Source organism: Perna viridis, chromosome 10, assembly GCF_037379345.1.
Source record: "Perna viridis isolate PV_CMFRI_1.1 ecotype Kerala chromosome 10, ASM3737934v1, whole genome shotgun sequence".
In the NCBI taxonomy this organism is placed as follows: Eukaryota; Metazoa; Mollusca; class Bivalvia; order Mytilida; family Mytilidae; genus Perna; species Perna viridis.
In genome coordinates, this window is record NC_142454.1 from 18,645,083 (window position 1) to 18,671,544 (window position 26,462).

At 31.5% G+C, this 26,462-nt stretch overlaps 1 protein-coding gene across 1 annotated transcript in view; it reads right to left on the bottom strand.

Annotated features, from left to right (window-relative positions):
- Positions 1-1,026: 1,026 nt before the first annotated feature.
- The window catches only part of LOC148604825 (glutamate receptor 2-like), a 35,890-nt gene continuing 10,454 nt past the window's right edge, over positions 1,027-26,462 (bottom strand). Inside the window, exons 3-18 of the mRNA XM_088550047.1 lie at positions 19,450-19,692; positions 14,198-14,397; positions 13,189-13,242; positions 12,189-12,350; positions 11,416-11,613; positions 10,427-10,534; positions 8,687-8,797; positions 8,430-8,505; positions 7,729-7,871; positions 6,960-7,309; positions 6,275-6,473; positions 5,737-5,984; positions 5,017-5,128; positions 3,195-3,329; positions 2,539-2,667; positions 1,027-1,551 (exon numbers count right to left, since the gene is read on the bottom strand). Of these exons, the coding sequence (XP_088406173.1) occupies positions 1,417-1,551; positions 2,539-2,667; positions 3,195-3,329; positions 5,017-5,128; positions 5,737-5,984; positions 6,275-6,473; positions 6,960-7,309; positions 7,729-7,871; positions 8,430-8,505; positions 8,687-8,797; positions 10,427-10,534; positions 11,416-11,613; positions 12,189-12,350; positions 13,189-13,242; positions 14,198-14,397; positions 19,450-19,692 (2,603 nt within the window). The 3' untranslated portion in view covers positions 1,027-1,416. The remainder of the gene's footprint in view (positions 1,552-2,538; positions 2,668-3,194; positions 3,330-5,016; positions 5,129-5,736; positions 5,985-6,274; positions 6,474-6,959; positions 7,310-7,728; positions 7,872-8,429; positions 8,506-8,686; positions 8,798-10,426; positions 10,535-11,415; positions 11,614-12,188; positions 12,351-13,188; positions 13,243-14,197; positions 14,398-19,449; positions 19,693-26,462) is intronic.

Consider the following 26,462-nt stretch of genomic DNA (forward strand, 5'->3'; position numbering starts at 1 on the left):
GCTCTCACTTAGTTTTCAGATTTTGATAAAAAGGAAAAAGGATAAATCCAATTTGTCTAAGGGGAAATTAGAATTCCAATTTGTCCTAGGGGGATGATGGATTCTACCGGATTTCAATTTGACCTAGGAGGATGCCGGATCCTAGTAGATTCCAATTTGCACTAGGAGGATACCGTATCCCAGTAGATTCCAATTTGCCCTAGGAGATGCCGGATCCTACTGGATTTCAATTTGCCCTAGGAGGATGCCGGATCCTAGTGGATTCCAATTTGCCCTAGGAGGATACCGGATCCTACTGGATTCAAATTTGACCTGTAACATTGTCATAATATTTAGATCAATGAGAAGAGTAAGCAAGGGGACACACTTAGAGGCAAATTATTCTGATTTAGAAAAGTATGAGGAATTACATACTTAGTATATATTTAGGAACTACATTTAGAAAACATAGCCAAAGTTCCATTGAAGTTTTGATTTAAGAGTCTCAATGAATCTAAAGTTTTGAATGACACCAAATTAAGTAAAACCATCGAATAGTAATTTTGAGATAAAAATATTTCAGTCTGTAGTTTTCAAAAAAGTGATGACTGCCTAACATTGTAAATTTTTCTTTTCAATTTATGTACTGAACGTCCAACTGACTGAAGGATATGCTTTGTATAAATACTAAAGAAAATGAAGCTTAGAGTGCACAATTTGCGATCTTGTACATTGTCGTATTTCATACCAACAAATTCATACCGTGTATGGCATAAAATAGTGCAACAGATGAAACCACCAGACACGTTAATCTCGGATTAAGAAATCTAAGATCGTTCGCTACTGAACGCTACCAGGGTATATCTTTTGAATATGATTATGTGCGATTAAATGTTAGCATTTTTTACGTCAATGATACTAAAATAAACTTTATAATAAGCTTTTATAACGCAAATGTATATACAGATTATAAAGAACGTAACAAATGATATCAAAATACAAGTTCGAAGCTTTAAAAGTATGATCGAATTATGTATAACGAAGACCTTTAATAATGAAATAAAAAATGAAAATAATAATAATAATATTAATGATAAATAAGAAAACAATATATATATATTCATAAATAAAATACGAGATTAATTATTTTGGCATCCACTTTACCTCATACATGTAAAATTTACTAAATGACATCAATGAAAGCAAGCACCATTGTCGAAATTAAGTTCTTGTAATAATTGTAAAGGTGGTGGTACGTACACATTATGAATTTACAATTTGATGAAAGTACATGTACATGTGCCATCAAATAACATGTCACATTTTTATATTAATTTCTACTGGATTAAACCACGTATGAACAACACAGTATCAACGAATAACTGTAGTATCTGAATTAATTAAACCAAATATTTGTAAACTGCTGACTGAACAGAATCACTTCTTTGTGTGCTTTGATGATAATCTTCTGACTGGTTCATGCTTGTTTTTATGGAAAGAGTCGTCTATTGCATTACACACGTGATGATCTAATTCAGGTACACCCAAGTTTTTATTCTCATTTTGTCCAGCCTGAAATGTACAATTGAAAACTGGCAACATGTGCTGTTGTTTCAATAAGCATTAACACGCAATTTAAATTAAGTGCTCGTTATACAATTAAGTATATTATTATGTTGCAATTTAAAAACGAAGCAAATATTAAGGCTTTATCACATTGTATGTCCTAAATAAACTATTCATTGCTATTTTGTATTTTTAAAGGTAATTCATGTACTGACATTTTTATTTACCGATCCTTATCCAAACGTGTATGCATTGATGTTGCACACGAATTCTTCGTAAATTTGTAATATTTCAGTTTTTTATGTAATTAAATTTTATATTTTGTAGTCTGTATAGTGTATATAGATCGCTTCTGTTTCATGTTTACCCGTTTTGGCCCAAGCTCCACGCAGCGGCAGACGTTCGTTTCCGCTCTCACTAACCGCTGCAGACAGGCCTTTCGAATTTCTCGGGCGTTTTTCAAATCATACATCGTTTGACAATCGGATTACGTCGCTTTAAAACATTCACTTTTTCCAGACTTTGCTAGATTCTTGCATTTTCTGAGAGGGCTGGCTGCAGTGTCCAGAGTGAATTTTGAACGTCAGACGTTGTTTCTGAGCTTGATTTTGGCCATGCACTTGAATTTTCATGTCTGAATTATCCGTCGGTTATTCATCCGATATTATAAAACAAAAATAACCGTCCAGATTAGCATGTAACGAATTTTATTGAGAAATATCACCACATTAAGTTAAACGGAACAAATACTCAGCCTTCATTATGACATTATTTTCTAATTCAAACAACTAATTGCAAGTCTTTACATAAGGTAATATATACAGTTAAGAATTTTATTCATGGGTCTTTAACCTGATGATTCAAATAGCAAATGACTTCTTAAATTATTTTTATAAGCCTTTTTTTGTATAATGTCTTTATTAAAAAAAATAACTTGTTATGGATTCCGAGGAAGAATTCGGCGACCACTGTATTATATAATGATTAACCTACCACTGGTTTCTCGCCGTTTGATCTTCCGTTAGAGACCACTCTGCCATTTGAGTTCTCTGTTGGACATCGAGTATATTCTATTTCACTGTGACTCAGGTTATTCAAATCATTACCAAAGAAAAATAACCCCTATTAAAATATATATGATGAATATTGACAGAAGCATATTTTTCAAGAACTTATAAAATAACAGATACCAGGCACCAGCGCCACAAAAAAAAAAAAAAATTGTCTTAGTATATTCTTATCTTTCAGGGTAACTCCAGTCAAAGTTGACATTGATACCGTCACAAACAGTCAAAAAATTTCTCAGAATAAGGATAGAACTAATCAAAGTAGTATTAAAGAACTGCTTTTAATTTTGCCTTTACGCATTGTCTTCCATCGTTATATATATTTCTCTAAAGATATTTATTTTTGTGAACTTTCTAATGCGTTTCTTAGTGAGACACATGGAGACGGCATAAGACAAATTTGTATATATTTTGGAGCCTTTTATTACAGCTGATACCTGTTCTAAATCGCAGATTTGATATGTCGTTTTGTTATGATCAAACAATCGTTCACGCAATTTACTATTTACTTTCTTTTCAAATTGACAGTAGCAATATGAATTGACCGGGTGATTTACCAAAAAAAAAATATTGCCTACTTACACCCAGTTTTTGTACTCTTATTTTCGTCTTGTGGAAATGCACTACCCCAACTACTATAGCAAAAACTAGTCCTCCAATTAGAATAAAGAAAACACCAGCAACTTTGTTCAACGATAAAGATCGTTTCTTTGATTTCTGGAACAGTAAAAAAGTTATATTCCAAATAAAATTGTAATTTTCAGATGTTTTCGGGTCAATTATTGTGTCATAAAGAAAGTTGAATATTTTTGATAGCAAAATAACTCTACATTATTTTTTACATAATTCGATTCTTTACGTATTTTACAGCTAACACTTCGATTAATGGAGACAGAACTATTGAAATTGAAAAAAAAAGACAAATAGTAAAAATAAAATGAACATTTTAAAGTATATGTGAAGAAAAATTCACGCTGGCGATCTTACTGTTCAGCGATGTTAGACAAGTAATACTTGTTAAAAAAGTCAAATTTAGATTAATATATAAAAAGTATGATAAGGTAGAAGTAACGAAATCTATTTACAATTGAATTGATCTTTACGTTATTCTCCATAGAAGAAAGACGGTTTCATCTCAACGGGAAAAATAAATCAATGAAAACCAGCATTTAAACCACCTTGATAAAAGCAACGAATTTACTTTTAAAGGGTGAGTATTCAACCTTGTTTGTACGGGGCACTGAATGGGACTTGATCTTTTTGTAATCAAAATCAATCTTGTGCACACAAAATTGAATTCCGTCACAGCAAAATCATTTTTGTCGTACAAAACTATGTTACAAAGACTTGTTTTATGATCAATTCAATTTTGTGAAACGAAATTCAATTTTGGGTCACAAAAGTGTATTCTGCGTCACAAAATTCAATTTTGTGGGACAAAATTCAATTCTGTAAGACAAAATTAAATTTTTTGTCACAAAAGTCAATTTTGTATGCAAAGTAGTTTACAGAATCCTTTGGATATGCAAATGAGTTCAAAATGTGCAGCATCATGTTTACGTGTATTACAAACTTAAAACATTCAATGAATACAGTGGATAAGGCACGAATGCTTACGGTTATAATTAAGCACGTAAGTGAAAGAAATATCGAATATCGTAATCGTATAACCCATTTTCTCACTTAATCTTGAATCTTGAAAAGATAGATCATTTGTAAACAAAAGGGAAACGAAAGTTAGACACGTAATACATGTATATCGGTTTTTTGTCTTGCCCGACCGAATTTCTTTTTAATGTCATACATCAGTAGAATTGGAATGAAATAAGGAATCTATCTGTATCTGGCTAAAATCATTAGAGATAGTGAAACAAAATAATCTTTCGCCAACTTTGACAGATTAACAAATTTCACCGCGCAACATATTTCTAATATGATGTTCTTGGCTAATCCGAAGATTCTTTTCTTTTTCCAGCAAAATCTGGGACACATACATGAATAAAAATTATCCTGTCAAAGTTTAACAAATTTGGTTGCAATTAACAGATCGGGCAAAAGCATTTTATAGTTGAGTTGAAAGATGTCAGTAAATGATCACGTGATTCACCAGGGAAATAAATAAATCGAAAGTAGAAAAATCGCGTATTTCAAACAAATGTACTAGAAAATGTATAATAGCAATTATAGTCATTTTAAAACAGTTTTACTGTAGAATGCAACATAAAAGATGTTTTAAAATTTCACTTAAATGTTAATCTGAATTCATTTTTGTTGAACAAAATTCACTTTTGTCTGTACAAAATTGAATTTTGAGTACAAAACCACAAGAGTTTCATTCGGCACCCGTAGTATGAAGTAAAGTGTGATTGTTGAAGAGATTCCCCCTTCAATATCTAATGTTTACCGAATGAGCTTCCTGTATTCCACACCCTCCTCTTTCTATCCACCATTGGTTCTTTAGTTTTATCAACATTCCATTTTCCTTTAACTCCAGTATTGCTATAGATATCTTATCTCTGTAACAAAAGAGTAGGAAATAAGAGTTCAGTGTTGTCCTCAGGCCAAAAACATAAACACAACTAATGGCAGGTTATTTTCTCCGGTTGTATCTTCTTCATATTATTTAACATAATTTGGGCTCTGGGTGTTTTAGAAAAAGCTTAGATTGCTTACTCGATTCTTTCATCAGGTTATTTATCTAATTTTAAATAGTCTGTCTCGCAACATTTTCGGTATTGGTTTTTTTTTATTATTTGATTATTTTTTTTCATTTTTTGAATAATATATTCGTTAAACATATTATAATTTTTTCCAACTTGTTTTCAAACCAATTGCGTAATATAATGTAATTAAAGAACAGGGATCTCTGCCATCACTAAAATACAAAGGAAAATCAGATGTGAAATGATAGTGATCATGAGTTCATACAGTATAATCAACTTCTGTGCATTAACAATTTAAACTTCAAAAGAAGGTTTGCTGTGATATTTTGACCAAAAATGTGAAGCTGTGTAACAATTTCATATACGATAAAAATTAACGAAACCATCCAAATGCAACACTAATATTTAAACAAAAATATAAGGGAAAATATAATAAAAAAATATATAAAAAACAGCCTTACCGTAAATCAGACCCTTTGGGTGTCGCGATACCATAACCCTTTGTGTTAAGGTTTGGCCCGACTTGCATCGTATCGCAGGGATCCTGATAGTTAAAATATTCGTTGTAGACAGACTCCAATAGAAAAGCATATTTTCCCTTCATGCTTCTGACCCTATTGACTCCTTCCTCCATAGATTTAACGAATACTGACGGATCTGCTGTAGACATGTAGTTCCACATCGTTTTATACACTGGAACTTCTGATTTCTGAAAAAAAGAAAAAAAAAAAAAAAAAAAAACAACAACAACAACAACAACAATATATTAATAAAGAATGGGTTTTCATTAATTGCAAATAGCTATAAACAAACCTTGCTTTATAATATCGAGATAAGGGACATGCAAAATATTAACATGATTTTTGTTTTGAGATTGAACAATTTGAGTGATTATATATATTATATAGCAATTTATATTACATGTACAGTGTAACACTGTATATATTGGAATTGAAAGGATAGAGTTTATTGCATATTTTCGTAAGCAAAGATTCCTACCTTGAAAAAGCTCTGTGTGGATCCGGAATCTAATGTTCCATAAGCTATTTCATTTTGTTTTATCAAGTCATCAACACCTTCAATAGGAGTTAAAAGTTTTTCGATTGTTAAAAACGCAGCTAAATTAGCTGTATAGGAAGAAATACATATCAGCACTAGAAACCACCAAGCACCACCTACAATTCGACCTGCATTTGATCTGTAGAAGAAAGAAATTGCATTTCAGACATGTATTCTTCTTTTAAATTCCAGGCAGATATATTGTGTTTTAATGTTCAATTGCAGATTAAGTTTTATAAACATTTAGTGTTTGCATTGACTGGTCAGACGGATTCACACTGTTAGGTTAACTTGTCATATCAAAGCATTCACGTTGAATGGACGATTGTAGGTATGTGTCAAAAAAGATAAAACTATAGATGATATAAATAAGTAATGTCACACTATTAAATATGCGGTTAAAACCTCTATCTTGTATAGTATTAGTCTTCGGACTTATATATTACCTATATCTTAATAACATGTCATATACTATAATTTTGGAAATTTCTATTGTAATTTGTTGCCTGGCTTACCTGCGATTAGTGATTGACTGACTTAACATTGACAAGTGCTTGAGTTACTTACGACAAGCGGCTGACTTACCTGTGATTAGTGACGTACTAATGTCAAGTGTCTGACTTACCTGGGACAAGTATCTGATCCCTGTAACATCATAGATCCCATTGTAAACCAGAAGGAACTTGCCATTGTAAATTTGCCATATTCTGATGAGTACGATTTTGCCCATAACCATTCGGAGGGACTAAACCTTCCAACAAGAAATATAGCTACACTGACCACAAAATATGATATCACTATACACAACCATAGAAATATTGAAAATGGCTGCATGAAAGCAAAGACTCCTGGTTTCTGTATATCAGGAATCTTTATCATCACACTAATTCCACTATTCATGAATGGCTCAGAGAAGTCAACCTTTTCACCTCTGTCTTTGGTTATCGTAAGCGGTGCTATTGAGATATCAACGGACTGAAATGGAAACAAAAGAAAAAACCTAAATCAATCAAGAATGAATAGTCAACAATACATGTATGAATGAATTGCATATAAGTTTTCGTAGAAAAGTATATTCCGCTAGATTGATTTTAATATATTAACTTGAAATAATTAGTTTTATTTTGTATTTGACGTGTAATGTTTGTATTTCTATTTATTTTTTTTTAACTTAAATTAACTTCCACAACCAGCGAAGGTTCTGTACGAAATACCATTCAATCACAATCAAAAACGAATTGTGTTTTTAATAGAGAAAACATATTTGATCAAAAAACTTATTAGACCAATAAAGAGAAAAGTCATGCTACGGTGATATAGTAAATAAAACAATGCTTGACAAAACAGATAAGTAAACAAAGCTCTTGCAACTTTCAGAAAGTTTTTATATATACCCTATTAATAAGTAATCCCATGAGACCCGTCCAATTTTCGGCCTTTTCATCATATACTCCATATACCCCATTTTCACTATGCATGAGACTATATTTAAAGCCTGCCATTCTAGCTACTTCTCTTAGCAAATCGACCGAAAATCCTGAAATTGAAATATATGTATCAATATGTATATACAATGAAGTACAAATTAATTAAATTTTAATGTATTGTGTGAAAAAATCCAACCTAGTTTTAGCAGTTGTGTATTTGTTGCGAAATTTATTCGATTAGAACCCCAAATACTGCAAACAGCATAATATTTCGGCACATGGTTAACATATACTGAAATGTATGTTTGAAAGATATTGATCAGATTACAATCTACAACAAAAAGTACATGAAGATGAAAACGATCTGCATTTTAATAAAGTGACAGGACAGCCATACTGAGAAGCGATCGCCTTTTCTGAGGACAATAATGTAATGTGAAAAATTAAATATATACTTTCTAATGATTAATCTATTTTGCAAAAGTAACCATCGTAAATCATCTCCTTATTAACCTATTTAGTCAACCTTGGACACACGAACAAGTGTACGCGATATTAATTTTGATATCACATTTGGTTTATATTATGTTTTATTTCATTGCAACAGGCAGTAAACTATATCTGCCATCTTTTGATAACAGCTTCTATTATAACCCATTTGAAGTTACCTTCATATCTGTCATTTCCTGTCCAGTTCGAGCCATTCTTTTGTGGTTCTGTCTTTAACATGAAAAATGGTCTTTCCTGAATAATATTCTTGAGGAGTTATTTTTAAGTCACGTTTAAAGCTCTACCATGTTGGTTTATTAATTATTATTTGAAAATAGTAACCCTTAGCTATCGACTTGACAGTACGTTGTAAAGTACTATAATATTTTGTGTTTAAAATGATTATTCAAAGATCAAATTTAAAATGAAACCTCACCAAAACACTTATGACGATCCTAACATCTCTCTCAACATGGTTAGTTACTTCATTTGTCTTCTTTTCTTGGCCCTTAGGAATGTATCCTGAGGTTGAATTCCACTTACCAACCTATAGGTAAAATTGAGGGAGAATAATACTATGAAATGCCGCAATGTTGAATATTGAATTACATATATGTTAATAGTTGTCTACATCTGATGAAAATATCTGATCTGAATGAATTGCAATTCTTGTGGTTTGTAAAATTACCGTTGTACAATGTAAGCAATTACTACTTTCATGTTTGTACATGTACTATGATTTGAACTCCCTCTGTCTAAATGTTGCTTGACCTAGAGTACACTAAAAAGAAATTTTTGGAGAATTATTTTACTTGAAAACGTCATCGAAACGTTTGACTAGTTAATTATGTTGCAATAGAAAATGACATATAAATCTCGACACAAAATCCTACAGAAAAGGAAAATTTTCGTGCATTACCATCTTCTCCAAGTAGTTAGTTGGAACTATCTACTTGGTAATTAGTCTGCTCAATGTTTTCTTTTAGTTTTTGTTTAAAATCTGCAGTTTTTTGTCCATTTGCATCGTTTTATTTGTGTTGAATTAAAAATTTTGGTGTCAATCAAAACTTTGTTTTATATGAAATTGAATGTTGTTGTTGCAGTTCGATGGTGTAAATCACATCTAAATCTATTAATTGATCGTTGACATTTATCATCCAGGTGCGATTGTTATTACCTTCCACACAAAGTTTAAAATTTATCTCGAAAATTGCATCGAATAATGCAGGAAATCTATATAGTAATAGAATAATTAATTGGTTATTGTGAATAACCAAAATGTGATCACTCATATCAAGAACGCATTTTAAAAGATTTTACTCGTGCGCGGCACAAGTTCAGCTCACTTGTTAAATCTGGGCGTTATTCGGCACTCATGATCGTATTTTGGTTATTCGTTCTTATCAATTAATTACCCTATTATTATTTATTGTTCATATCTTCTGTACTGTTATGACTACTGGTTTTACAGATTTTGATTGGTGGCAATTTGATGCTGCCGAGGGGTTGAAATATACCGGAACTTATGAACCGTACAGGAAGTGGGAGGTTTAGCGCGTTATAAAACATAAAAATACACCTTTCATTTTGAAATGCCTATACCAAGAAAGGACAACTGCAGCGGTTTTTACCTGATATTGCCAATTGTTGTACGAACAATCCTTTTAGTCTATTCCTTTTGTTTACTGCCTAGATAACTATCGGTTCGTTAATTTTAGTATTGCAAATTTGACATATTACCCTTAATTTGACATATCCACCGTATCCATCTTTGTTATATCATATACTGAATGTTTACCGCAATTTACCATCAGCTGATCAAGTTATACATAACTTTGCTTTTTACAAACAATTAATATTTCCTTTTTTTGAATTTTGACCACGTTTTGCGATTGAATCAATTTCGGTGCAGTTTAAGCATATAAGACATAAGACATAACATTGTAAAAAAATCTCATTATATTATTTCAAATTGATTTCTGTGAAATAGAGATTTGATCCTTAATCATAACATTAAAGAATCGCGGACAAATCAACATAAATGACGTCACAAGTAGTGTAAACAAATTTACTTATGTTGCTAAAAAAAAGCCACATCAAATAGGAAGCTTATTGCATTGTAATAATCGAATTTTCTTTGTGAAAGATTGACTGTGCTCTCCACGTATTTAGATACCTTAGACGGACCAAAATCAAGCGATACTTCATACACTCCTAATGAAAAGTTCTGCCTTACTCCATTTGTATCAAATACAACATGACCACTTAGACCTTCAAAATTTACCTGAAACATATGCAAAAATTAGAATAGTGTCATAAGTAACTCTCGTTGAAAATATCCGTACCAAACTCGGAATAAAATGATAATTTTAATATACATGTACCGATTAATTGTATATTGTATCCAGTTTTTCTATACCAAAATGCAACTTTCGGAATAAATGAATCATTTTCTTTTTCTACTTTAACACAAAGCACATTCACAATCATCGTATACATGTTCTTAAATACAAAATACGTACAAAGTAAGCCCAATGCATATGTATTGTTATATAAAGATTTAGTTATTCTTAATTGCTAAACTTTATCTTTGTATTTAAACAGGAAGGTCCGTTTACATTTCCCCACCTTACACAAAAATGTATTACTCTCGTGCATCTGCTTAATCGGAAGTACATAGTCGAAAAGGAATAACTCGAAGTAAGTTATCTAGATTTCGTTAAATGTGATAGTATATTTTCAGAAGTATGCTGTTATTTTCTTCACCTGGACTGTCCTTAGAATATAGAATATTGATCAAATGTTCCAAAAAGGGGGTTCATCGAAAAATGTAGAAATACATGCAAATATGCGTTATATAGCTACTCAGAACTACTTTAAATTTGATAATCTGATTGCAAAAACCTATTCTCTGTAGTTACGTTAGCAAAAAGTTATTCACAAAATACTTTGTTGGCGTTTTTCTTGTTACAAATCAATCATTTTTTACTTACTACATGTATAAACTGTGATAGTGAAAACAATCTCTTAGTTCTTACTAGAGTTACTTATTCACATATAAAGAAATGCGACTGTAGATTATTTAGTTTTGATTAGAAGTTTTACTTGCGATATATTCTTTATGACACAATGTATATTCTGTAGAAAATACTGCTCTGATTTTACCGCTTTAATTCTGGATATTATTTCCGCACCATGCATCCATGGCTTGCCCATCGAACAAGGAACACCCTTAGTTGTATTGTAGTTATAAAGGTCACCACGTCTGAATGTCGTCTTGAATGCATCCGCGTTACTTTCCACCATCTGTGTTATTGTGTCGTGCAGAATTGTTGCTGCATCTATTGCCACAGCTGCTCCAACCTTGTGATTAAACAAAATGAAACGTTACTTTACTCCTGAAGGCGTCAGTATAGAAGTTCACTGAGAAAAAAAATAAAAGGTTCTAGAACAGGGTTATGTTTCTACAAGATTGGAGTTATCACTGCAGACACTTACCGGTCCACCAGGTCCACGCTCCCAGTTATAAGTGGAGTCCGAGTTGTTCATTTACTTTTGTTACTTTGTATGTATTATTTTGGTTATTTTATGTTCTTTGTTGTATTTGTCTGTTTTCCATGTCTGATCTTAGTCCCTGAATTACATTCTTTTGATGCCTGCTAGAATCGTGGTTCTCTTGATTATACTGTTACATATATTCTTGTTATAACGAGAACTTAAGCGGAGCATAAAGTTTGGAATGTTTATTTGTTTGTAGAAGAATTGCACTCAGATACATGTACTTAAGTCCGTATAATTTGAACAGATAAATAGTCTAAATATAAATAAGTCTTTATTTTTCATTACTTGGACAAATACCTTAAGGTGAAAGTTTTAATGAGTCTAAGCAAGATCTAATTACTGTAACAAAACATTTTGAAACTATTAGGGAAGTTTACCCGTATACTACTGCGACCTGCTCCTAGCCATACTGTTTCAGAGATATCCTTCCACTCCTCGATAAATTTCTTTGTTTGTTTGTTGGAGTAATCAACCAACTGAAATCCAATTATCTTCACTCCACCATGAGTAAATCTTTCCATTGGTAAACTAAGGAAGTCCTAAAAAAGAAAAAAAAAAAGAACACAATATAAACTGAATATTTCCTGCCCCGCATAAGTGAAGAGTCAAAAGTCGAGGAGAACTAATCAAAAATTCTGCATGAAGCCTAACCATATTAAAAACAGAAATATGTGCCATTACCAAAATCAGGTAACAATAAGAATTTAAGTGTCAGTCTCTGTAAGAGTGAGGCAGTGGGTGAAACATGGTATGATAAAACCACTATTTTGAAAGTTTAATTTGACTCTTTGCACTATTAGTAAAAGAAAAAGGACAATATTTTCTATATAATTTTGGTAAATTGAGTTATGATTTTAATGAAATGCACTAAATATGAAAAAAAATCTGATTTCTCTAACAATCTTTAAAAAGTTCTGAGCAAATCTAGTGTAGCAGAGATCAAATAGTCTTTTCAGATTGAGAAATTATGTTTAAGTGAAATAATACGGTCAAATCAGTGGGCTTTGACCTGCATGTTTCTGATATTTCTCACCTTACAAAAAAAACTTGCATTTAACTGATAAACAGATTTTAAAAAGCGAAGCGATATCCTATGTATCTAGTAAACCATATTTATCGTGAAAGAAAATTGATCAACAACGTTACATGGTAAAGCATGTAACTTCAAAATTGAGAGGATCCTTATTTGCGAAGCGTTCTCCAGTTAATTGTTTATAAAGTTGGAGTAATACCCTGGATGTCAACTTGATAGTTAGAATGATTACCGAGATTGCTGTTTTTCATATCTTTGACACTTCCTCTTAGAAATTTGATCTCAAAATTAAAAAAAAGATCAAATGTGATTGGCAAAACGTTTGCGAAATATTTTATTTATACCTGGGTAGCCATTATATAAACGTAGTTTCCTTTATTCATACCAACTTCGCGTATCTGAAAAAAAAAACCCATACAAAATGAAAAGTAAAACAAATTTACAGGCTTCTGTCTTTATTACGGTTTTCATTTTCATGCTGAAAAACAATGAGCTTAGCTTTCAAAGATTGTGTCAGTCAATGTTTAGGTCGATGATTCATTGATATTGTTTCATTAAACTAGTCATAATGGTAGCATGTATATTTTTTTTGTTCTTGTCTGAACGAAGCCTGATTAAAATTAACTAAAGTTTTACAAGAATATACCAAATCCTAATCTATAACACTACCCCATTGTGTTTGACTGTATTTGTCCCTGGATAACATTCTTTTGATTTCCGCTAGAATCTTGGTTCCCTTGATTACTGTTTCCAATTGCAATACTCTTTGGACTCGAGAATACCTACATGACATGAATCATGCGCAATTTAAAATATAATGCAGGGAAAGTAGTCATAACCAACACCTTTGACTCCAGATTTTGATCAGTTTATGTAGATACACGATTGACACAGGCTTGAAAAGTATTAAAACTGAAATATTTGCAACTCATATGTTAGTGGTTGTGTCATGCATGTTTTCGGTTAATTCATTTCGATTAACGCAGGTTTTACTGTATTTTCATATTGCAAAACTATTTGGAATAAAACTATTTGTCCAGATTACTCAAGTTCAATAAAAAAAATTCCCCTGACATTGTAGCAATTTTAGGCTTTTATCATGGTAGTACACTATTAAAGTCATATGATGAATGACTTAACCCCCGGAAGTACTATAACAATAATTGGAATAAAAAAATAAAGAGCCGTAAAACTAAATTGTAAAAATGCCAATGACCTACAAGAAAGGCTTGCTACAAAATATAAATGTTCTACTGCAGTAAAAATCCTTCGGAAGAACTTTAGATTGTTTTGTTTTAAATATATGATTATATATATCAAGTAATACTTCGTTTAAGAAAATACTATTATTACCTGCTTAAGCAAGATTTCATACGATTCATCCGCCTCCAAATCGAGTAAAATGTATCTAGTGTCAAACTTGGTCTCGCTTTGGTCTATTAACCTTAAATCGTCATGGGCCTTGCTGATATCACGCAGGCGTCGTACCTTTATATTAAATGGAACTTCTTCGTCTTCCAGAAATTCCCGTAGTTCTTGATATCTCATTAATCCTAAATAATATATAAGAATCATGATAATGATTTTAAAATTATATTTGCCTTTTAAAGGAAAGATCATGACACATGTTTAGATGTATGAAAGGAAACAACGTATCAGACAAATGATTCGATTTCAATTTGCTAGGCGTACGATGCATATATATCTTTTTTCAGACACATATGAAATTAAAGTAAGCAAAAAATTATGAAGTAATGCATACCAAATCTGAATTTTGGAAACAGGAAATACCGAATTTTAAGTATGTTGAAATCTCTATTTATCACATTTTGGAAATGCATTTAAAGAGAAATGTGTATATATTGGTTGAAAGTGATTCTTGTTTGTGCAAGTTTCCTTTTCAGACACGCTATAAAATGGATTTTTGGACTACGGGAAAGCCATTTCTCTACCAAACCTTAAGCCCCCCGTCTTGGTGATTAAACCAAATCCCAGGAGAGTCATGATCATTTATATGGCGCAGTAGATTAGGAATTTCCGCACACACATTTGTAATAAAACTGCAATTTATTGTTTGGTGCCAGGTTTCCTAAACCTAATTAGAACAGCTCTAACAATATAATCTAATTCTAAACTAGCTTTCTCTCGTTAAGTTTCAATTTGTTATTTCCGTTTTAACTTTAAATGTCAAATTCAATGTCTTTTCTTGAAAGGTTCTAAAAACTGTTTTCCTCCAAACAGTTTTCCTCAAAGATTATTACTATGTAGAAGACAGAAATCACATTTATATCCGCAATTAACGATCAAGTACAAATAAATCTTCGAGTTTTCCCTGTCTCACAAACATTTATTCTGTAAAATCGCCTTATAGAAAACCTATTACTAAACAAATAAATTGAGACATTTTCTGGGACAAATTAATCTTTCTCGAAAATCCTTAAATGGATTTGGTAGAAATGCGGATTGTTTCCTAGGGGCTTCACTAGTGTTGTCAAGTCTAAAAGAGTTTATCAGACATTGAATAGGAAATATCTATTCAAATGAAAATATGAATAACTTGATTTGAGCTTTGCTACAACTTAAAATCACAAGAAAAGCAATGACAATAAAAAGAAGCCAGGTATCGACAGAAACAATATAGTACAAGGATTGAAAGGGTCCAGTGCTCTACCACTCATCAATTTCATAATGAGTTTCAGATACCTTTACATGTTAGGTAGCACTCCAGCTAAGAATCTTGCAAAATGTGATACATGGTTGGAAAGCCTACATATTTCTATTTTTGATATTTTGTTTAAAATGCTTTAGTAAACAGAAATAAACATTTGGTTTTTCATATAACCCGTGCTCATAGCAGACAAAAATTATATAGAATGCACTGTAGATTTCAAAATTAAGGGAGATTGTTCTGTAAATGACACTCAAATACAATAAAATCTACTAGATTTTCAATGTTGATAATCCCCGGCAGACAGATTGGAATGAATAATTACACATTTCATAATACACACCCATAAAACAACTTAATTACAAAAATAAAAATATGTAGCCTTTCTTGGGGTGTATCACATTTTCCAGATTTTGTATGATTCTTACAAGGACAACAACTACTACACATCATGCAATTTATGGCCAGAGAATATTTACGAGCTCGCTCTTTTCAGTGTAAGCCTACATCTTACCCCACTGATACAAAAAGTCCAACATTTTGTGTGGCTCATTTGTTCGAACGTCTCATTCTTTCAAACCATAATGGAGAAACTTAACATATATAAGTATCAAAATAAAGCTAAATACCAAGGTATCAATGAAGTTGCGGAAAACACTAACTATTAATCACTTTTATACTAATTATGTATCTCTTTACCAAGAAATTGCCAAAATTGACATAATTTTTCCTTTTTGAATCCCCATGAGTAGTTATGTTTCAGTAAAAATTGCGTATGGAGTAGTTTTGTTTAGTAGTACTTACAATAGATACGTTTTGAATACATTTGGCAATTTTAATATAAAAAATAAATGGAAAACTTCTAAAATTGGGGCTTTATTGTACCTGTAACTTGAATAACCTAGAGAATTTAGTTTGCCATTTTGTAAAATTTTTCGATGCGTTGTACGTGTTATTTTGGTTATTCTATGTTCTTTGTTGTGTTTGTCTATTTTTCCCGTCTGGTCATTGTCCCTGGATTGCATTCTTTTGGTTTCCACTAGAATCTTGTTTGCCTTGATTACTCTTTCTACTTGAATTATTTAGAGAACCCACTGTCTTTTAATAATTTTAAATACAATGTAGTATTATAATTGGTACTTTGGAAAATATTTCGATTACATTTGACAATTGTCATAAAGAAAATGAATGAAAAACTTCTTAAATCGAGATTTTATTCTTCATGATATCTTAACGTGAATTATATAGAAAATCTAGTTGGCTATTACTATACTCTTTAAACTGAAAACCAAATGTGATCTGAAAAAATGGGACATAAAATAGTATCCACCACGTTCTTGATGTGAACTATGCACAACTATAAACAAAACAAAGGGGCGTGGAAGGTGTTTAAAAAGTATTACTGCAGGGAGAAAAGAATTGTGTTTTATAAACTATATCTGTCTTTTATTTTACCAATAAATATATTTTGAGTAAAATTCAAATGATCAGTTCCTACGTTATCGAATGGACGTATAGGCAGCCATTCAGACAGACAGACAGACATACTATTTTCAATAAAACCTGGTATCAAATACCTTGCCGGTTTGTGTGACTGCACTTAAGGTACCAGTATCGTATTGCATATCCCTGAGCGGGTGTACGTCAAAACATGGATGCCATAATAATATAGTGCATTTTCTTTTTGCCTCTCTACAAACTGATGTTTTGTCAAAAGACATGAACAATGACTTAAAAAATAGAGCAAACATCACACTGTAAGATGAAGAACTTTTTTAAAAGAAAATCTAACATAATATCATAAAAATGTTCCACTGAAAAGGTTGGTTTGGTGAGTGCAAAACGAAAGTGAAAGTAGGGAAAATGGCTATTTATAGTTCAAGACTAATTTTCTGTCCAATCTTCGTGGACTCACCCTATTTCCTTTGCGGGAAATTATTTTTTCACATGTCCTTAGAAATGCTACATAAGTGAAAGTTTTATTGAATCAATTTACATATTTTTTAAAAAATCCTAAAAATATGCACTTCACTATAGAAGTCTATGGGAAAATTAATACGATACTGAGACCTTAAAAATATGATGAAAAATCGATTTGCTCGAAGTATATAAAAAATAATGGCGTAATCCGCCATAATGTAAATAAACTTCCTGGGCATTGTATTGCTTCAGCATGGTATCTTTGAGTTAATTAAGGAAAAGACCAGATTTGAAGGGACACATTGAATCTCTGTGTTATATATTCTGATATTTCCGACGTTTTTGTATTAACGCTGCCATTGTGTAGAAAGAGTAATCACGGGAACCAAGGTTATAGCGGTAATCAAAAGAATGTAATCCAGGGACAAAGACCAGACATGGAAAACAGACACACACACACAACAAAGGACATAAAATAACTAAAATCATAAATACGAAGTAACAAAAGTAAATGAGCAACTCGGACTCCACTAAAAACTGGCAGCATGGACCAGGTGCACCGGTAGGGTAAGTGTCCTCTGCTTTTCTAGAAACACTCGCCGAGTTGCTCATAAAAGTCAAGATCGGGGCAGACAAACGAGGAAAGGAAAACTATGACCCGTTGAATAAATCAGTTTTCATGGTGCTGATGGATACATCATAACGACATAGCAACATAACCCTGTTCCAGAAGCCTATTTGTTAGAGTTCTAGCGCGATACAAAAAGTCTGCGTAGTTTCGGCAAGCTCTGGCATAACATATGAACACTCCATACGCAGGAGCCGAAGGGATGTTGCCACAGATGAAAGGAAAGTTGACAATTGTGAATGAAAAGTCATCACGTTTGTCGTAAAGTTTGGTCAATAGTTTTCCTTTACCATCGATTTCTATGTGTAGGTCAAGATATGAAGCTGACTTCACAGTATCTGTAGTATCCATTATCTCAAGTTCTTTTGGGTAGATGCGATGTATCAAACTCCCGAAATTAGGATTGTTTAAAGATAATACATCATCTATATAACGGAAACTGAGATTAAAGGATCTAGCCAAACGATATTCTTTCTGTCTGATCAAATCAGCTATAAAGTCAGCTTCATAGGAGTGAAGAAATAGGTCAGCAAGTAAAGTAGCACAATTTGTTCCCATTGGAATGCCGACCGTTTGTTGTATTTCTTACAAAGTATGAGGAATCTCTACCAAGAACTATATATTTGTATCTAGGTGTACCATCTTTTTGGAAAAACAACTATGTATAATGTTTTAAGTCAGGATTTTAATTGAGTATGGGGAATAGAAGTATACAGTGTTGAAAAATCATAGGTTTTAATGCTATTATATTCACAAGTAACAGTTATACGAGTTAGCATTGTTTACATGACATATTTTAAAGCGATTGATTATCAGATTTTAAATGTTAATTGTCGTAAACAACTTCATTCAATACAACTTATATTTAAGCGTCATCAAATAATATATGTTCAAATTGTTTCGTTTAAATTGTAAAACGTAGTTAATTTAGTAATTTAGTGACTATTTAGAGATTTCTACATCGTCAAAACCAATACACATTCAGTGTGTTTTGATATGACTTTTGGCTTTGCATATGAGGGATTGATTTACTTAAATAACATTAATCTTGGAAATGCATCGCTGTGCTGTTATATTTTTTTTGAATACTTGTTCTCATTTAGAGAAAGATATGGACTTAAATGTGACGATGAAATATGAAACGAGTAAATAATTTTGATTATATTTACCAATTTCTAAAACGATTTCTCTTTTTCAAAGTATCCCCATATGGTCTGGATCCTGAAAACTCACGTTCGTTCGATGACCCCCCAAAACATACAGATAATGTCTAATACGCACGCTTTTCCATATGGTCTGCGTCAATAATAATACATTACTTTAATACATAACACATACCATAACAACTAACAATTAATCATGTATGAACGAAGAGGTAAACTTTTTTACCTGTATCCGAATCATATACGTAGGAAATATTATTCCACTGATGGTAAACCAGCATGTCTTTGAGCACCCTTGTCAGTGGTGGTTTCATATGGATTTCATATCTCCCAGACATTGTTTCTAGAACGGAACTTACAGTCAGAAAAGGCATATGGAACTTGTCAGAATATGATGTAAGAATGCCTTGCGAACGATATGACTTGGTTCCAAAAAAAGCAAAAACACCTTTGGACATAGACTCGCAAACTGAAAAAAAGGAAATACATCAATTTTCATTCACATGGCAAAAAAAAAAAAAACCCCAAAAAAAAACAAAAACAAAACAAAAACAAAAACAAAAAATACAAAAACAAAAACAAAAACAAAACTATTTTATCTCTGTCATTGCATATCTTAACTACAATTTTAATTTATGCGTTAAGTCTTCAAATATACATTTCAACATCTCATTAAACAATTTAACACCCATTTTGCAATATCAAAAAATTGAATAGATGGCATAGTATGTAATCTGAAATTTTAATCATTGCAATCTAAAACATATAATTTCAGTTAATATAACATCAAAATATATCTACAGGATTGACAATTTAACATTCACTTCACTTTTAAAGCCCCCATTTCCAGATTTATTTTGTAAGTAAAGCACAAAAGAAAAATACCCCCCCTTTTTTTAGAAAATCGCTGATTGAGTTTATTTAGTAATTGAGTAAGACAAATTGGTGTCATTATTTGGAGTAATTGTAAGTAAAGGCACCTTAATAATGTCATAATGTAACCTCCGTTCCAATTTGCACCGTAGTTCATGTATATAGTTAATGTTTTATTCATTTTAAGACCGGCATATGAGACGATTTATCGCCTATAGGACCGACAAATTAACTGACAACTACCGTAGACAAATTATAAAGAGTTTTGAGAATGGCGACTAATTTGCGTCGCCAAGCCTGTTAAGCAGAGGACCTAAAACAGGATCAATTTAAGGTATGTTCACATTACGCCCTAATGGTATAAATTCTTGACACATTTTAGTCTGATATTCCGTTACACTGTTTTTTCTACTACTTGTACTTTCAGGTTTCACATTCTTTGTATGAAAGCAGATTCTGGATATCCTTCCTAAATCAAAGTAATGACGTCTGTATTTCCCTGTCATCTTTCAGAGTTTATATAAAATAATAATAATAAAAACAAAAATAAAAAAAATAAAACAACAACAAAATACGATGCATTTAAACGAGAGATTTACTGTGTTTGTGAATACATTTAATGTAGCTGTTTCAGATTTAGAGTTCGTCCTTTGGCATGTGAAACATATATGATATAAAAAAATAACAAAAGAAACAAGTAAAAAACAGGAGAAACCTTGATTTTTTTAAAGGATAAGATTCTCTGCTTTTCAAAATATCTATGTAGATCAATCAAATAACCAAAGCAAAGGCAGGTATTGAAAAGAAAATATGCACATAATAGAAAGAAAATATAGTTTCTACCTTTGACATGTAATGAATAAGAGGAAAAGCACAATATTAAGTACATAGATAGAAGTAAAAGTCATCTGCAGTAGAGGAAAACTGATTTTTTGTTATTTCAATTCCATATCAAATGTTTTTATTTTTACTTTGCGACCTACCAAAACCAAAGCATCAATTGTAGAGACCTCGAATGTGAATTCTTATGATAGGGAAAGACATTTTTAGAATTGATTACCATAGTTAAAGAGCTACGTCATTTTAAAAAAAAAATCGTACATAGGAAAAAAGTTTAAAAACTCTCGTTATTTTATTTATCCCAGGATAATATGCTTCAAATTTTATACTATCAAAAATGGCTATGTCGGTAAAATTTGAATTCTCATACATAATTCATTTTTGTACTAAGCGACGAGTTCGGTAATTTCCCAGGAGGAACTCAAATCAAATAGAAAATAAATTGACATATAATTACTCTATACTTCTCATCATGATTTATGATACAGAAATCCAATAGAAATAAATGGTTCTATGAACAAAAAAAAAAAAAAAAAATCATTATGATATGAATTTAAAGGCGATGCTCGTTGTGTTTTACTTTTAGGTAGCCATTGTCAGCTACGTGTATTTTTAATGATAAGAATACAAGCTACACTAAATAAGATTCTTGTGGTTCCAAATCAAATATTGATGTGGATAAACTATATTTTTGTAAATTTGCGATTGTGTAGGCTTCCTTAAATATTTTTTAAGGAAAGAAATCTTTAAAGGAATTTATTTTATATTTATTTGTTTCTCATTAAGAAAATTGAACGCACTTCAATGATATCAGAATTTTTCAGGCGTCAGTTTCACAAAAAGTCGTAATGTAAAATTGATCGTAAGTAATGACGTCATAAACTAAAATAGCATTGTGACGTCATGATTTACGATCAATTTCACAGTTACGACTTTTTGTGACACCGACGCAAAATAAAGATCTTTAGATTGACTATATGTATGTGTTCATATTTTGTCATTAGGAGAGTTTAGCAAAGCATTCATTTTCTTCGTTCTATTACTACCACGATTCGTCAATTGATATACAGTGAAACTTCTCCAAACCGGCCACCACTGGGACAAGAAAAAAGTGGCCGGTTTATAGGGGTAGCCAGTTTTGTGAAAAATAGCAATGCATTCTAAAAGCTGTTTCCATTAATGTGTTCTATAACCCTACACCTTGATTTTACAAACGGGACTGCCGACAAAATAATGTTCACGGTTTTGAAAGTATGTGTACTAAAGAGCAAAAGGGTTATTGATGGTACATGTAATTAATTATTTGTATCATTTTCGTAAATTACCTATCAACAAAGTCTAATAATTTCACCCCTATGTTGTTTTGGCTCGGGTACAGGTCACATTAATTGAGAGTTAAAAGATCGTAAAGATAGTACTATTAAATGACTCGAGTTGCCGGACGTGTGCACATACCAATTAACAACTAACCAGTGACAAAATGTAATATCTGGATTAAATTGGTTGTTTGAACTACTGTCCACTTATCATCTGCCAACTGATGAAATGCAAACCGATCAGTGAATAAATTATTAACTATGTAATATAACGTAATCATTACAGTTTTGTTGACACATTTAATTCAGGTGAACAATAACCGGGCGGCCGTAATTGAGAGGTTGTTTTTATTTGAAGAATGTAACTAAAACTGTAAAAAACCGGCCGATGTACGGTTTTAGGGGGTGGCCGGTCTATTGAAGACAAAACACACAGGTTTTAAGGTATATCGGCCGGAACTTTTGAAAACAGCCGGTTTGAAAGGAAGGGTCCGGTTTGGTGTAGTTTCACTGTAACAATTATTATTTGAAGTTGTTTATTCCCATATGAATTTTCAAGCGGGAAATATTTTAAAGTATTTTTTCTAAAACCACTGAATGAATTTCGATGAAATATTTATCAATTTATTCTTCAGATGATGCCATTGTGAATCTTCGTTTCATTCTGAATCACTTGGTATTTGGAAGAGTAATCAAGGGAACCAAGGTTATAGCTGTAATCAAAAGACTGTAATCCAGGGACGAAGACCAGTCATGGAAAACAGACACACACTACAAAGAACATAAAGTAACTAAAAACATACATACAAAGTAACAAAAGCAAATGAGCAACTCGGACTCAAATAAAAACTGGGAGCATGGACCAGGTGCACCGGTAGGGTAAGCGTCCTCTGGTTTTCTAGAAACACCCGCCGAGTTGATTTGCTAATGAATTCTTGGGCAGGTAGCGAGAGGTACGACCTAGTAAGAATTGCTCAAGGCTTTTCTAGTTTAAGATAATATAAGAACTGATTACTTAATGCATCAAATCAAAATAGATTACAATAATAAAATAAAATGAACATTATATGTATATGTTAAACATAAATATCAGCACAATTTCCCTTAGGACTATCTGGGTCTTTAGTATCGAGTATTTATTGCAATAAAATACATGTACTTCCTTGTTTATTCAATATTAGAACCGAAATAAACCATATATTATCTAGCTTAAGTATTTATTTGAAATCATTTGTCACTGCTAGAGGAGATAAGTTTGATTCATATTTGAGTATTTATATCTATTTATAAGGCAAGCATTCATTTAGCTCATGACAGTAAATATAATGAGATATTATGAATTGAAAGCATGCATGACGAGGGCTGTTTTAAGCTATTTTAGTTCAAGTTTCATGAAAAAGGCAAAACTTCAAAAGCAGTGCAATCCTTATGTATGTGCACTTCATAATTTGTAGACAAAAAACCCTGATATGTGAATAAGTTTTTTTTTTATTATAAAAAAAGAGTTCTGCTAAGTTTGGGGGACAAAGCAGTTCATAGGCTGTTTACCATTACATTCTGTTAACATTTTGCAAACCGAGTACATTGTATATTTTGGGCAAGGTATTCGATGAATTTTATTGTCTCAACTATTGTAAAATGCAAATCCAAAATAACAGTTTTTGTTGATAGGTAAAGAACATAATTCATAATGCTTTATTAAACCTAAATAAAGAACCAAATTGCATTCAGGATAATACCTTCTTTAATTCTGTATGAAATGTAATATAATGTAATTTTGTATTTCTCAAACAGAAGAAAACAAATGCATATAAAACAACACATATTCTCTCCATTTTAGGAAAGAAATTGTCCAATTATATAAGAAAATACCATACCATATTCTTATTATGACGCATTAATAGTGATCATTTTATTTCTATGCTCAATGCAATCTAGCAAATGCATTTCCTAATGATGGGTTGGAAGAATATGAAGAATGGAATGTCTTGAACGATAATAAATCTTTCTGTATAATAAAGACAAACAACTAGTTCACTAAAGTCAATCGAAATCTGGGAGATTAAATGTATTAAATCACCGGCTGTTGGAATTGCAACACAGTTTGTTGTTATAAATCGGAAGCTTGAGTCAGTAGTTGTGTTTGATGATGGAGAATTGAGAAAATTAAAAAAAAAAAAGAAAAAAAAAAAAAAACAAAAAAAAAACCACGATTTTAGGACTCAGGAATTAGAAACTAGTATCGTGATTTTTTTCCGATTGAAAATTTTCGTAATATAAAAAAAAAAATTAACGAAACATTGAATTTAAATAGTAGTTGGATTCAATAAATCGTGTTAATAAAGCGTTGAAAATTGAAAATAGTTTTGTAATTACTCAGGCATATATCATTTTAACTAGTTAAACATTTTATCAGGTCTAGTGCAATATGTTCCCTTAAATATGTTTTAAAGAAATGAGAAATCAACAAAATTTCGGGTAAAGTTGAAACTATACAGATAATGCATATAAAGCTTCAATTTTGGGAAAAACCGAAACGGCATCCGTGGACAAAACAAAATGCCGGGAGCAATAAAAAATCAAACGAAACGTACATAACATTGATAAAATACAAAACATTTATATGAGGTATTCTGCAATGATCATGACAAGAAATATAAAAATATATATAACTAATGCTTTTTGCTTCAAAATGTACCCAGTGCCTGTTAAAAAAACTAGTATAAAAGGAATTATACAAAAGATAATGCCTTGTAAAATGATCAGTCGGCATCAGGTGTGCAGACACCAGCTTTTCAGAATTAGTTGCAAAATATGTTCAGCTTAATTGCGATTTGTTTTTCTGTAAAAGCTAAACTCTATAAATTAGATAGAAAAAGAAGATCATGAGAGTATTCGTTCCTTTTTATAACGACGTATAAGACACCATCAATGACCCTATTGTAAGAAATTTTGTATCGCCTGCAATAAGGATTGTAAATATGTAGATTGCAGCTCGCCAATATTTATATATTATCAAAAGATTAATAAGATAACGTTACTTAACGTTAGTTTCGTTTCTGGTCAAGTTTCTGAATAAACAGCTTTAACATTTTTTTTATTCAAACCAGTGGCACACAAATACATTTTTGTGGGGAAAGTATTGAGATTTTCGATATCAGTTAAATGCTTTAAACATTCAGTATTTTAGTGTATATTCAAATGATAATTTAATATAAAAGATGAATTATTTATGTATATGTATTGTGCATACATTTGGTGTGCTGGTGTCCAATGATTTGTAAGAGTTATATCCCTTAAAGATATTCTTGGTTTAATTTGTTGGGGAAGGGGAAAATTTGCATTATTTTAATCAATCCCTTTTGAATCAAGCTGTCGTTGTTTTCTGTACGTCTGTATAGAGAACACCCCCACCACCAAAAAACAATTAAAAAGAAGAAAAGTTCCCCCATACGAAGTAACTGAATTTAATTAGTTGCTTTATCAATTTTCGTTTCTACTTCTTTGTCTTCAATCATGTTCCACAAATATGAATACCCTCTTTGTCTCCTTAAGTTGGAATACAATAGCTCTCATTTCCGTTGCAAGCGTAATATTTATAGTGATATGATTTGTATAATTATATTTTCAATGTATCCTTAAGGGAAATGCACCGATATTCATTGTCCTTCTTAATGAAAACAAATATTATTCAATTACATTGAAAAAATGACTCTATTAGGAGAACGTCAAATATGAAAAACCAACTGCAAAATTGCAATTTCTCAAAATATTAATCATTCCAGGGTTTGAAATAATTCCTAACATTTAATTTAAACAACTCCAGCAGTGTTTAAAGCCTGATTTTTCTGCATTACACTGATGAATCTGGAGATTATTTTTATACTATTCACGACTTTATGTCATTTAGATCCTTGCTATAAAGTAAAATCATTTCATAGTACAAAAACAAAACAAGTTTTATTCCGTTCCATTTGTGAAGTTTAAATAATATGGCTTATTTTGACGTTAACAACACGAATTACTTCAACCTGTATAAATATCATAAACTGTAGAAACATGTCATTGATTGTATAAAGTTCATTTACAGCAAGTCCTTGTTGATAATATAGACAAAACAAAACTTCGCTATGTTTAAATCATGCCATGGAAATCGCAAAAATGGTATAGTTTACAAATAAAAATCAACTTTATAAAATAGATGATTAGA